General features: G+C 44.6%; 4 protein-coding genes across 11 annotated transcripts in view; 3 read left to right on the plus strand and 1 right to left on the minus strand.

Annotated features, from left to right (window-relative positions):
* Positions 1-19: 19 nt before the first annotated feature.
* Positions 20-2,834, plus strand: LOC117222345 (RWD domain-containing protein 4). 2 transcript variants are annotated; one of them, XM_033473998.2, is made up of 5 exons: positions 20-269; positions 501-610; positions 687-879; positions 954-1,153; positions 2,583-2,834. In XM_033473998.2, exons 1-4 carry the CDS (start codon positions 165-167, stop codon positions 1,119-1,121), a joined length of 576 nt encoding a protein of 191 aa, XP_033329889.1. In that variant the 5' UTR covers positions 20-164; the 3' UTR covers positions 1,122-1,153; positions 2,583-2,834. The 2 variants fall into 2 exon arrangements, with proteins under 2 accessions (XP_033329889.1, XP_033329888.1); XM_033473997.2 differs by lacking the exon at positions 2,583-2,834 and having other exon boundaries at positions 25-269; positions 954-1,209.
* Positions 919-3,686, minus strand: LOC117222342 (RUS family member 1). 3 transcript variants are annotated; one of them, XM_033473989.2, is made up of 9 exons: positions 3,473-3,686; positions 3,233-3,390; positions 2,864-3,024; positions 2,594-2,786; positions 2,405-2,520; positions 2,095-2,291; positions 1,756-2,015; positions 1,501-1,687; positions 919-1,431 (listed from the first exon to the last, which is right to left on the minus strand). In XM_033473989.2, the coding sequence occupies exons 1-9, from the start codon at positions 3,552-3,554 to the stop codon at positions 1,379-1,381; spliced, it is 1,407 nt and encodes a 468-aa protein (XP_033329880.2). In that variant the 5' UTR covers positions 3,555-3,686; the 3' UTR covers positions 919-1,378. The 3 variants fall into 3 exon arrangements, with proteins under 3 accessions (XP_033329880.2, XP_076381163.1, XP_033329883.2); XM_076525048.1 differs by having other exon boundaries at positions 3,100-3,390; positions 3,473-3,623; XM_033473992.2 differs by lacking the exon at positions 3,233-3,390 and having other exon boundaries at positions 3,473-3,674.
* Traf4 (TNF receptor associated factor 4) overlaps positions 2,587-13,634 on the plus strand; it is a 51,876-nt gene continuing 40,828 nt past the window's right edge. For 2 of the 5 annotated variants that reach the window (XM_076525050.1, XM_076525055.1), the window contains exons 1-2: positions 2,587-2,700; positions 11,217-11,466. The gene's annotated coding sequence lies outside the window, so the exon portion shown is untranslated. Of the gene's footprint in view, positions 2,701-10,262; positions 10,624-11,216; positions 11,467-13,634 lie in introns of those variants that run through there. The other 3 variants (XM_076525051.1, XM_033473995.2, XM_076525057.1) reach the window with 3 other exon arrangements.
* Positions 5,214-8,693, plus strand: LOC117222344 (uncharacterized). The gene is given in 1 exon segment (XM_076525076.1): positions 5,214-8,693. A coding segment is annotated over 1 exon segment (843 nt). The 5' UTR covers positions 5,214-5,347; the 3' UTR covers positions 6,191-8,693.

A 13,634-nucleotide genomic window follows, 5' to 3' on the forward strand; every position in this document is an offset into this window, starting at 1 on the left:
AACGGTCGTGATTTGAATTTTGAGCGTGGTGCGAATGATGTAACCGGGGCAGCACGATCGACCTAACAGCTGCGTCTACCTGTTTTTTTAACCTCGAAGGTACGCATGAACAGTGCGCGTATAAAAAATATTGGGCTAGCAAAATTTTAGGTTGAAGAAGGGAAATGAGCGATGCCGAACTTCAAGAAGAGGAAAGAGAAGTACTTTTGTCGATATACGACGGAGATACGGCTTTTAAACAGCTGACACCCACCACATTTCAATACAAGGTCTGTGCGCCGAAATAATATCAATTTCTTTCACATATTGTTTGATATATCAGAATTAAGATATTCAAGACCGTACAATGTAACGATTCTATTTTCATCTTCGTTGCATTCGCCTGTGTTTCACTGTAATCGCGATCCGTAGCGCGTTTATATGTATTTTTGATTTATTGGCATACTATGGCACCTCGATTGCTATGCACTCGGATGTTATAACGATCATTACATGCACAGTTTGGAGAGGATAACGATATGAAATCGTTCTTATTGGAGATCATATGGGGCTCAACATATCCATCGGAGAAACCTTCCATTAATATGAACACGTTTTACAACAAGCACATGTAAGTCCAGCTACGCTTTTCTTTGACTATTCTTGCATTCTGTTGCTTTTATTAAAGGTGAATGATTGGAATACAGTGTACAAGAAGTTAAAGACAATGTGATGAAACTCGTGGAAGCAGAGGCTGACCAGTGGCTCGGAAGTGCCATGACCTACACATTATTTCAATCAGTTCAAGAGCATTATCTTGAACTGATTTCTGCACAACCGGAATCTGTAGATCTTAATACACAGGCTAGCAAGCTTAAAATAACAGAAGAAAAACAACAGGTAAATATAGCTTTTTTTTTTTAATCAGATAAAATGTAATTAAGATGCACGAAGAACAAATTTATTGCGTGTAGGCTGAAGAGACAACAAAGAAACCGAAGAAAGAACACCTGAGTAAAGCCCAGAAACGTAGACAGTGGAACAAAGCCGATGGAAAAGGAGAAAGACCTCGAGGATGGGATTGGGTGGACATAGTGAAACATTTATCACAAACTGGTCCTAAACAAGAGCAAGAGTCTTAGTTCAACTTCTTCAACCAAGAAATTTTGTACAGGTTAAAGGCGTGTTATATTTTTATAAATTATTGGAAATAAACTGGTTTCCGTATCAGTTTTACTATACTATAATCACCTGTGATAAAAATTTGTAAGAAAATATTTATAGATAATTTTATCTCATCGCCAACAGATAGTTACAAGATATGCAAATAATGTCGAGAAAGGAGCAACAATATTTAATATGTTTAATGATCATGCTTCGCCTTTCTTTTACCATTTCTTTATAAAAATCTCCATGACGCTACGGGTAACAAATTAGTTTCCGTAACCCACCCTAGAAGAAGTATATCTATTAATACAAAAGAAAAGATGTACAATTTTTATCTCATAGGATAAAACTTACCTTTACTCTCAAGGCCGCTAATAAATGCTTTGTATTCGCCAGAAATCAACAAATTAGTAACGTAAATGCTTTCTATTGCTTTTGATGACTGCGTGCTATTGTTTGCAATGGAGTATTTCTTACTAAGCACGTAAAGGCGCAATAGAGGATACGATATATCACTTACTTCTGGTTTTAAGAAGAGATCCTTGAAATGTAAAATACTTTTAAATGTATGTACATACATGAAATAAAAAGTGATCGTATGTTACTTACGAGTGGCACTTTGAGAGACATACAAATGAAGAAACCACAAAAGCAAGCGTGTAAATACGCTTCCAAAACATCCGAAGCTGACGCATCCTTTTTAAAACATATAAAAATAGTCCTATTCTCTATGTCAATGGCAATCAAATATTTCCTATCTAAAAAGAGTTTTAATGATAGGTCAATATCACTTGTAGAAATAATATTTTTCTTTATAAGAGTGGCAAGAGACACGCCCATTTTTATGTTAAACCCACACATGTTCATTGCTGTAAAAAATAATTGATAGAGACAACAATTTTCATCCATCTATTTACGGTGTAACACTAAAATCAAGTTTACTCTTACTAGGTTTTGAGAATAATAATACTGATTCATTTCTATTAACTTCTTCAGGTTCAGGAATGACTTCGTTGGTTACGTAACTTTTGATTATTAACGCATATCGATCTTCATTTAAAGAATTTAAACGTAGAGATTTCACAGCCACGTAATTGGCGTATTGATGTACTGCCACCAGAAAGAGATAGAGTTCCATTATGTATCTACATGCAGATTATATATATACTATAGGTACATCAACAATATTATTCCTTATCATAAGATCGCGCGCCATTCTTATTTAAACAATACTAAATATATTTAACTGCACATTTACCTGCCAATATGAACAGTAGAGAGCATTAAGATTCCAACACATGATGCTATTAAATTTACACATGTCTCTTGACTACCATCCTTGGCTGAGACATCTGCAGAATTATTTTTTAATGCCTGCAATATATATTCCGAATAAATCAAATTTATCTATTAATAATAAATAAATTTGATTTCAGAACCATTATACCTGATGCTGTGTGATAGCTGCCCTTGTTGCCCCACCAGCAACACCAACAATTGATTTCATTACCATCGAAACACACAATATTGCAAGAGAATAGGAAGAGTAATAAGGTAAGAGTAATTCTATTCCCATTGCTAAATCATTAAGAACGTCTGCAAAAAGCCTCCATTTTTTACACTGTCTGTCAAAATCTGCCCTGATAAATAAAGGACAAACTGTTCTTATACAATAGTTGCGCAAACTAGTTAATTGTATTTGAATAATTTGAATTACCCATTCCGCCATGCGAATGCGATACGACCGATCATTCCAGCCCCATCTTTTAATACCCACGTGATCGCTGCGGCCAACGGTGTTGCTTCAGGTTCACCTACACCTACACCTTGCATAATAGAATGTGTTGTCATAATACTCAGTATAGTACTTGCGAATGCCTGAAAAATAAAACATTATAGTATAACAATGAACACGTAAATATTAGCGTTAACGCAAATATAAAATGAACAGACTTCTGGAACTAATGACTGCCAAAGAAATAAAACATTGCATGGTTAAACATAAATAAAAATGTAACGGTGACGATATTTTCTGTGTCAAAAAACAGAGGGACAGTGATTTGGATGAATTGCTCTATAAAGTAACCTGTACAGTGTCCCATATTTGGTATTGTGTATAATCCGAATGGACGCTGTCAGGATACCCTTGGGGTAAAACTACCTCCTTGATAATTGATACGGTACTAGCATAAATAGATTTTGTTCTAGTTGTATCTGACAGCAGTTCAGTTATCGATTGCTCATCTATAGGACCATGTAAGACAAACACAAAGATAGGTTAGGTGTGCCGTTCAACGTGACATTTAATGGATCAAAACATAGATACCTTTGGACTTGACGAAGAACTTTTCCTTCTCTCTACCGTAGGCCTCGGTAAACAATAAACGCTCATGCATTTTGACGTGCATCGACTTTACATCGGTTCCATTAGATTGCAATGTATGACAACATACACAATTTTATTAAAAAGTTGCCTGCCATATATGAGAACAGCACTTGGATCGTGTAACTTGAAGTTACTCCGGGTTTAGGGAATTTTTCAAGTTACTATTTTGCCAACAAACGTGTTTACTGGTGTCAGTGTATCCCTACATTTAGCTTATTGCTAGTACCAAGAGATGGCGTTTTGAGTCGTTCGACTTTTTTTAGTCGCTTATCCTTATAGTCTCATAATTAGACTCTAATTTAAAAAAAACAAAACAGTAAGTCAATTAACCAAGCAATCAAAAAACACGAATAATGACGCAGTTCATAAAATCAATAATGTTCAGCCATTTTCTAATGTTTCTTTCAATTTCAGCCTGCTGTAAAAATCAATAAAAATGTTCCCCCTATCTTTCGAAGCCTGAACGCAATTTTCCTTTATTTGAAATTCTTTAAGCCGTCCAACAGATGCAAAGCTGAACAAATTATGGAAACGTCTTCGATTATTTCGTTCAACCGATCTATGCAGACGTCAAGCCTTCGTTTCACGCTCTCTACGTCCAACTTCAAGGTTTTGTACAAGCCAACTTTTTGCAGTTTGCCGTTAAAGTCCGAAATTACGCGGTTTTCCGCACCACCACCCATTCGTCTCTTCATTGAACGCTCAAAACCCAGCTGTCGATTTTCTTCATCTTCTCGTAAAATGCCCTTATACCTATCCAGGCCAATTCTAAACAATTTATTTTCTTGCACTCCTTTAAACGGATCCAACGTTTCCTCGGCACCTTTCCGTTCAATTTTCACAGCCTCGAACGTCCAATCAATTGTTCCCTCCAACGCGTCCTCTTCAAAGTCCTGGAAAGCTGCATCGTCTGCAGAAGTTTCGAGATCAACCGGCACAAGATCGTTATCTTTCAGACTACTTTCTCTATTCCACTTGAAAAATGTTATTTTCGCGGCTAGCAATGCAGTTTTCAACCAATTAAAAAGATCTCCGATCCTCTGGCGCCCCATTGTTGGATCATATTGCATCCCCCTTGAGATTTTGATTTTCTTGGCCCTCGGGAGTTTCTTGTAGACAAGCTTAGAGTACGCGTTGCTATTTACCGCACCGTTCAAGATGTCAGCTAGAACCTCGCTGTCGGCCTTCTCACGTCCCAGCTGATAATTGATAACGGGCCTCGTTCGGAAAGGAATCACGTGCGCCACAGCTGTTTCCGGTTTCAATGGTCCATCAGGTTGCGCGTTACTTGGGGAGATGCCGGGCTCTGTTTCGTAATTTGGAGCGGACAGGTGGTCGCTCTTGTTCTCATCCGACGATTTCTTCCCGCAGTTGGCGGCGACATTTTTAAACGCGTTAACCTCGTTTCGTAAGACCAAGATTTTATGGTTTAACGCGGCGATGATTTTCGCGATGTCATTCAGGCTCGCTCCTTCGTCACGAGCATGACAGTAACAGCGGCCGGGTCTCGCCGTCTTCCCGTGCACTGGCATTTCTCGGTCTTCTTGTTCGGCAGCATCGTTTACCCGGCGATTATCGGAACTGGTTAATTTAAATCGGCCGCTGTTCGAAACTGCGCGAAACTTCCTGAAAAGGTTACAATTTGTCTCCCCGAACGAGCGACACCGTGCACCGCGATACGAAGTAACGCCACGATCGCAAGCGACTCATCTGTTTCTTCGATAACCGAAGGAGGTCGTAAGGTTGCCGACCGCGCGCACACATTTTTCCTTTTTTTTTTTGACCAAAGAAACACGTCACGTGTTTCGTTTAGCCATGGCCGAGAAGTACATGAAGGAGATCATGGACAAACTGGAGGAGATCGAGAAACTGCACGCGAAACTGCGGAGCATGGTTCCGCGGATGAAGAATCACGAGACCGGAAGTAGTAGCGCGAGCGACGATCGCGAAACCTCAAAACCCAAAAAGAAGAAGGACCCCGCGGCGGAGAGAGAGAAGGAGAGGAAAACTTCGTGGAAGCAGAAGGTATCGGAGACGGGCATCGAGATGGAAAAAGTGCGAGGCTCTCGGGGTTCGAAATACTTGAAGAAGTTGCGAAACAGCTCGGCGAGCCACGTCGCCGACGCGACAAAGAGAATCAAGAATTTCCTGGCCGGCCTGTTCGAACGTGACATAATTTTCGGTAAACGTCGAAGGGAACGAAATCGATCGAAGACGGGAAACGGCGATTGTTAGCGAGTTTCGCAATTTCCAGTGAGCAGGGCCGCGCAAACGTCGGACAGCGGTGTGTCGGAGGCAACGATGAGCGGCGCGGTGTCGACAGGAAATGAGAATAACGAGTTCCCGTGGAAGGAGATGCGCTATAAGAAAAACCGTGTGTCGGCTCCGGAGCAGTTAAAACGTTTACTAGAGCATTTTAATTATGCCCGTGACTCGAGTCCCCGTATAGGGAGCGGAGCGTCGATTCACGATGATAACTCGGGTATCCGTGAACCGCGCAGGGTGCGGAAACGATCGACGTTGCTTCCGGCCGAGGAAGAGACGTCGAGGATCCTGTCAGCTGCTAGAACGGTTCCGATCGACGACACCGAGAGAAATTCCGATCTGGCCAGTCAAGTGCGTGATTTCGTGAGAAAGTATAGCTCGCAGTTGCGCTAGTTCGCATTCCACATCGCCGGTTTATATTATAATAAACATTCCGATGCGAACGTTTGGTAATTCGTTTGTGGAAATTAAATTAAAAAAAAAAGAAAAGAAACAGATATAATAACCACGCTGAAGATTGCGAAGTTGTCTTCGGTGACCTCTTGATTGGGGTGCTGGGATGATAAATCGTTAACTAAAAGGGTAACCAGCCCCTTCCAGGAAGTCGCCGGTCATTTTACCAGGCCTCCTCGAGGATCCTCTAATGTCCCTTTCTAAGTAGCTCTCGACAAACTTGATTTTCATTCAGGTTCTTATGGCGACCTTGCAAAGACCAGTTTCTGAAGAAGGCAAGCGGTGATTATAGTAGAAGCGGCCGAAGAGGGTGGGGGAGGCCGAAAGAGACCAAAGATGACCAAGATCCAATTCCCTCGTCCCTTTTACATTTGCTTTTCATTAAAGATGGAAGAATTCGTTCCAGCCTCTTGTTGCAACACCTGCTCCCGATACCAGTTTTGCCGTTCGATCAGCTCTGGCCTGCGCTATACCGCCGTCTGAACCGATCGCCGAAAGATAGCGTTCGTTGGAAACGTGCTCGAGCCGCTCCGAGCGGGAAGGAAACGTTCGAAGGAAACCTTAAAGCGCGTGGGTCGATCGATGGGGGCACAGGAAAGGCGGGTTCCACCGGAAGTCACGCAGACTCAAACGTAACATTACGATCACGAGTGAGCCCTTCGATCGTGCATCGCTTAATTTCTTGTTTCCTGACGAATGTACCACCTTTACAGCTAGAACATGGGGATAAGCAGGCGTCTCTCAAGAAAGAGAGACGTTGCCTCCGCTGCTCTTATTATCACGCGCGTGTATTAGGACTTCCTCCGTCGTTTAACATTCCCTCGGCTCGCAATTTTGCTGACGGTAATCCGCGAACGCGATTCTCTGCCCGTAAACACCGGCGCGGTCTACGGGCGGTGCAACTTTTCCGATCTCGTGTTCTCTCTCCGGCCGCTTAACGTAAGAACCTCTGTGACCGATCGATTTCGATATTTCTGCCGCGGTATCGCACCATTTTACCCGCGGCTGTTACACGCGGAAAAAGTGGAATCCTTAATGAGATTTTCTAGAGGCTAAAAAACTGGAACACGTGACTTGCACGTATCGCATCTTTATCCGGGGCGATAGGCATCCCGGGCTTAACGGTTCTGCCATGCTCCCGATGAAACTTGGTCGCTGCAGGAGTTTCTTGCCGGAGCCGTTAAAACGCGTGCACAAAGCTGATAATGGGACAACGAAAATCTGAAACCGATGCTACGCCAGCACGATGATTCAACACTCGTCGAGCGTCGAATATCAGCGCCCAACGTTCACTACGATGTCAAAATCGTCTGAAAATCCAGGGTAAAATTCAGTTCGTTCACTATAACACGATAGAAATGAATTTCGATACCCAGTCAAACCCATCAGCGTCGCCCATACGAGTCCAATGCCGGCGCCCATTCTGTTAACAAACAAACGTTCAGCCGAATCCGACGAACGCCGACGATCTCCAGACGAAACGTTTCTTCTGATCGGCCACGTTTTCAAATCGGTTCGCTAAAACCCCGTGTAAACATCCGCAGGAAAATGGCGGCCGCGGTGGGGCGGCTTCCGGTGGCGCCGATTGCGGTGGCCCAGAAGGGTGCAGGCATCCTCTTCTCTCGATGCAAGAAGACCCCGATAAACAAACTGGCCGGGCATGAGAGGGAACCTGGTAAAAGTGCGAATAAACGAGCGTACCGAGTGCCCTGGCACCCTCCTGCTCCCTCGTCCCCCTCCCGGCCCCCCGTTCTTCCTATGCCCCCGGTCGTTTTCCAGTCAACGACTTCGTCGGACGGTGTTGCACTCGCTCGCGCACGGGAAATACAGCGTGCCGCATACACGCACGTGGGACGCCAAAGGTGGGGCTTGCTATTCCTGTACGCGAGTCCGTGTTCGCAAGTAGCATAACAACGCGGACCTATTCGACGCGGCGCGACGCGAAGCGACGGCGACGGCGAGCGCGCGTCTCTGGCGAACTCGACCAGATAGGACGGTGGTTGGCTGATAACGCCATGGCGACATCTTTGGATTCCATGCTCGCGCCGCGCGAGCCGCGATCTTTCTCGCCTGAGACCGACCCGTGTAACGCGAGTTCGTGCCACCGAGTCGTCTTCGAACCAAGAGGATGTCCTCGTTATTCTCGAAGGCTCGAAACAGCTTTCTATTCATTCTTTCTTTAATTAATCCCTCAACTTGTACGCTCGAGTTTATTCGAGCGCGCCAAACGGGCCAAGCTGTGCGCTCTCGAGATAATTCGAGCGGCGCGCTGTATTTTATGCTGCTATAATTTGTCACGCTCGAATATAATCGAGAATTGAAAATAACAATGTGAAAGGGAAGAAAAATAACATCGTTTTATTGATATTTGTCATTTACATGGGATCGTAAGCTATAACACTTACTTATTCAAGTATAAAATATATCCTTTTTCTACTTTTCACTTACGACTTATCTCGTCCTTGTGAGCCGCTTTCCGACAGCGTATTCATATTCAGATTCTGATGCGCTCATTTTTCAATATGTATTTTACTAAAATATAATGTAAAATAAAATATAATAATAATAATAAGAATAATAATAATAACAATAATAATAATAATAGTAATATTCTGAAAATTAGAATTGCAATAAAAATTTTGATTATTTTTGTATTTTTGTAATTTTCTTGCCAAGACAACGTGCTAAATTGTTTTTTTACATTTAAAAAAATTGATTTTTTTTGGCCGGCCTTTTTCAAAAAAACTGTGCATTAAGGGGTTAATCAACCCCTTAACTTGTACGCTCGAGTTAATTTGCGCACTCGAGATAATTCGAGCGGCGCTGTATTTTATGCTGCTATAATTTTTCACGCTCGAATATAATCGAGAATTGAAAATAACAACGTGAAAGCGAAGAAAAATAACATCGTTTTATTGATATTTGTCATTTACATGGGATCGTAAGCTATAACACTTATTTATTCAAGAATAAAATATAGCCTTTTTCCATGGAACAAAAGCGCAGTATATCAAAATTCTCCACCGAAAGAAAAGTTGAATCAGGGGCGATAAATTAATTTTTTTGGCCGTTTTTTTTTCGAAAAAAACTGTGCGTTAAGAGGTTAATACAATTATTTTGATTACAGCGAGAGTGAGAGGTAGAGCTAAAGAATCTTCTAGCTTTGTCGAGGAGTTCGCCCGAGCTTCTAAAAAGTGGGGTAATGAATGAACAGGTTCCGATACCCCCGTCTCCGATTATTAATTCCCCGCGAGCCCCCGTTTACGCGCTGGAGCAACACGGAGGGAGAAGGATTAGCCGAGTCGAGTGTCGTGGCTCGCGCTCGGTTACCTGTAGCCGGCTCGTTTCGTCGCTAATCAAGTGACTTGCGCACTTGCGTACCCGGCCTGGCAATTCCGCGAATTACGGGCCGCCTGTTCAAGCGCGCCGTTTATGGCGTGAATGGAAGGTCAGAGAATAGACTTTCCGTTTCCAATTCTGAAGAGGCAACGCGCGCGCGCGCGCATAAACTCGATTGTTCCACCGGTGGGATACACACGGTTTATGCTTGTTTCCGTCGTAAAAGAGCTCGTTGCTCCCGGCCGGAACACAATGGACTCGTAAAATTAAACAAACCGAGATAGGTTATACCTATTAACGAGGTCTCGTCCGATGCTTGTCCGACCAACGACGGTCAAACTTCTCCGAATGAAGCAATTCCGCGGGATCGCTGCCATCATCCTCTTCGTGTAATATCCGAAGGCTCGCACCTCCGTGACGACTTTCACTCGCGTCTACGAACGTTCGCGCGCGCAAGAAAAAAAGATCCGTCCGCTGCTTCTGAGGTGTTCGCGGTGCCTCTATCGGAACGATCGATTTAAAATGAATTTAGTCAGCAGGAGGCACGCGACCGAGGAGTCGGTCGCACGGCATTCTTCGCAGGCTGTTCCCTTCTTTCCCATTGCCTTCTTCTGTGCCCCCCACCCCCTCCCTCCACCCTGTTGTTCCCCCGGGTTTTGTAATGCCTCTCTGTCTCTGGCACTTCCTGTGTTCCGCCACGTTCACCTGTCCGCCAGCACCTGCCTTCATAACTATCTAGGTGTACACAGTGTATAGAAGCACCGCGTATCCTATGGGACTTTAGTTTCCCCGCTTGTTTCGCCGGCCACGGTGCGTGTGCCGTTGCTCCTTCCACCTGGAAACACCGTCCAGCGCTGTACACGCAGTCGTTGTTACGCTGTCGCACGCCACGGCCGGACTATCCAGGTTTCCCTCTCGCTGATAACGACCGCCTAGTCGAGTCGATCCTGGCACCAGCGATTAGTGTCCTCTGCGGCCGCCTCGTGACCGGTTCGACCAACACTCCTCCGACGCCGCGTCGCCCGGAACCGCAGGTTCGAATTCCTTCCACCGTCTGAACACTCTAACGCCCTGGCGTCCCTCTATCAGGATCCTTTATTACTCCCCTGAGAAACGGTGATTTAACAATCGCACAACAATCGTTCAACAACTAACGCTTGCCGAATTACTGTCGCCAAACTGCGGGCTTTATTACACGACGGTCCTTCGACTGTTTTATTAGCCGAGAAGTCCCTTAACGGAGCGTCTTTGTGTTCCTCTACCTAGTCGGATTCGGTAGAGAACCCGAGGGTCGGGTCATCGTTCTTCTTCTTCTTCTTCCTCTTCTTCTTCTTCTTCTTCTTCTTCCTCTTCTTCTTCTTCTTCTTCTTCTGCTTCTCCAATTTTCCTTCTAAGCACCGACCGGAACTGTTCCGGCAGTTTCGTAGGATTGAAAATATCGGGTTTCAATGGCAGGTACAGGATCTTATGGGGTATTAGGTACGAGATTTATTGTCCACCCTCGCAGAAGGGAACGTTACGGATGAATTGCCGAAGGAAAGAATTACAGTATCATTTCTCTCGCACCTGTCGCTCAACAATGTTTAATCGGCGATCCTGTTTTGTTTTCCATGATCTGCGAGAGCAGACCGTCATTGGACCCGAGGACGTTGCCGACAGTGCGTTGAACGGCAGTTTGGATATCGGAAGATTCGAGGCTGGGAAGTTCGGCGAAGTGTTCCAAGGATTGTTTTGTAAAGTGCGTCGTTGCTTTCTCGAAAGCTCGACGGTGAATTTTGCTTGAGTGACCGGTTCGGTTTCGTGACAAAGGACGACTCGGGTCTCCGGCGATGCAGGTGGCCGCCGAGGTTTAGAATGACATTGAGATATCGACGCCGGTAAGTGAACGAAAATCAACGGTACATTCTGTGTTCGGCTTTGTGCGACGATTCTAGACCCCCCGTATATCCCGATCTCGGCCCGAGAATATTTCCCGTCGACCATCGAGGTCGTTGAAGCAGGGTCGGTTCGGGGGCTTCGTCGGTGTCGCGTCGTTAGAAAACCCCCATCAAATATTCACGATCGATGGAAGCGGTTGTGCTCAAGGATGTCCCAGGGCCGGGCAATTTGAAAAACAAATCCCGAGCGTATTGTCAGTCGCGGCAGGTAGCACGGTCCGCAGAAACAATGGGCTGGTTCCTCCTCGTAGGCGATCGTAATGGCGGCTCTTCGGCGCGGACACGCGCGTGACCTCTGTTCGCGTGAAAATTCACGGGAACAAACCCCGTTTTCGTGCGGCACGGTCGTGTTACTTGCACTCCTCGGAGATTCAGAGCGTTAATTACAGAGTTTCGTTTCTTCTTTCGTATTATTCGGCTCGCACCGTTAGCGGCTTCCGGTTTCTGAACATTAGCAAGAAACACTTTACAGTTGGCAGTAATCGGCGAGCTATGGAGCACCTACCAGCTGCGGATGAGCGAAATCATTATTTTCGTAGAGAACACAGAACCGTGGAAAAATTGATATCTTTAACTGTTAGCAGTTGCGCGGAAATCGCTATTATTACTCGGTTTATGTTTCACCGTGGTGTTATTTCGATTGAACCGTAAGTAACATCCTTCTTCTCGAAAATTACCGAGCTTTGCAACAATTTACGGTTACTTACAATTTATAGCTGCCGCGGATGAGTCAGGAACTCGTTCCTGTAAGAATGCGGTACAGGAAAATGGATTTCTTGAATTTATGAAAAATCTTACGGGGATAATTGTCGCCGTTCGATTTATTCGTTCGAAATTCTCTGTAATTATGAAATAAGCCGTGTTTCGTGTGAAAACCGTAGCAGCAGATTTCGCTGATAATTAGAGCGCCGGAGTCTTCATGCAAATTTTCATTTCCATGCTTCTTAATACGAAAGATTACTCATTGTAAACAAAAAAGAATCAGAATCCTATTAGACCTTGTCGATTAAAATGCGTTCCCATGCGTTTGAAAAATGCGTGCCCGGCGATGATATAACAATGGCGCCGCTTCGATCGCTCCGCGCGACGAAATATGTAATCCCGAAACCCGGCTTTTACGATCGGATTTCTGCGATCGTAAATCCGGGCAAACACCTGCAGCTCGACAATGGTCTTTATAAACAATCCGCCGGGTAACGACGAGCCCACGAGGTTAGATCAAGATGAACCCGGCGCCATGTTGCGCACTCTCGCGATCCTCGTCGCGCTCGAAATGCCTCATTTATAAGTTCCTCTTCTTCGCGAGCGTCCCTCTCGAAGCACAGAAAAGATTTACAGCGGGAACACGATCCGCGGGCTTCGCGTTACCAATTAAACCGGGTCGAATCGCGTTCATCCCCGCGTACGATTACATTAATTACACACCGGGGAATATTGGATTGCATCGGTCATAGATAGCGTACGTGCACGCGAAGGACGGTCGACTCGCTGTAAACCGGTACCGATGAATTATTAATTCGAAACAATCCGATTGACGTGGAGGAATAATGAGGTCATATGCATCAACCGTTCCCCGGACTATTTGCCTATCGTCGCAGCTCGCAGCTGCGGCCACGTGTTGCCGAGAAGTTGCGGCCGCCACCTTTTTCTTGGCCAGCCTGCGCGACTCGCTGTTCGATGGAACATCGGCAAGAAAGATCGTAAAACGATAGTTCGATTTATATACTCGATATGATACGGCTAATTTTATTTATGGCAGGTTGAACAGATTTCGCCAATTAACATTCCAACTAGCGGGAACCTATTACGGATTCGATTTTATAGAAGAAGCATTGTTGTTCTTATTGTTGTTTTTTTAGAACCCTTTGGAAGATCGGTAGGCAGATTATGGCATTGCTCGAATAAATTCTTCGAATCGAATTTCATTCGCCTAATAGTTCGAATAACTTCAGACTGTGTCGATAGGAGTATAAACCATCGCGCGCACATAATTGCAGATTTCTACGGTTTTGCGATACTTTATATTAACGATGCTTTAACATTCACGGCTAGCCGTTTTATCCTTTTCTCGAACTCGTAAGAACTTCGAAACCGTTTTAACGTTACCA

Source organism: Megalopta genalis, chromosome 1 (genome assembly GCF_051020955.1).
Source record: "Megalopta genalis isolate 19385.01 chromosome 1, iyMegGena1_principal, whole genome shotgun sequence".
Taxonomy (NCBI): Eukaryota; Metazoa; Arthropoda; class Insecta; order Hymenoptera; family Halictidae; genus Megalopta; species Megalopta genalis.

Coding starts and splice junctions, on each gene's coding strand:
- LOC117222342 (XM_033473989.2), bottom strand. CDS start 3,554: ATGCACGTCAAAATGCATGAGCGTTTATTGTTTACCGAGGCCTACGGT. Junction 2,292..2,404: donor TCTACTGTTCATATTGGCAG/GTAAATGTGCAG, acceptor ATCTGCATGTAG/ATACATAATGGAACTCTATC. Junction 1,688..1,755: donor TGTCTCTCAAAGTGCCACTC/GTAAGTAACATA, acceptor TTACATTTCAAG/GATCTCTTCTTAAAACCAGA.
- LOC117222345 (XM_033473998.2), top strand. CDS start 165: ATGAGCGATGCCGAACTTCAAGAAGAGGAAAGAGAAGTACTTTTGTCG. Junction 270..500: donor CCACCACATTTCAATACAAG/GTCTGTGCGCCG, acceptor TTACATGCACAG/TTTGGAGAGGATAACGATAT. Junction 880..953: donor TAACAGAAGAAAAACAACAG/GTAAATATAGCT, acceptor TATTGCGTGTAG/GCTGAAGAGACAACAAAGAA.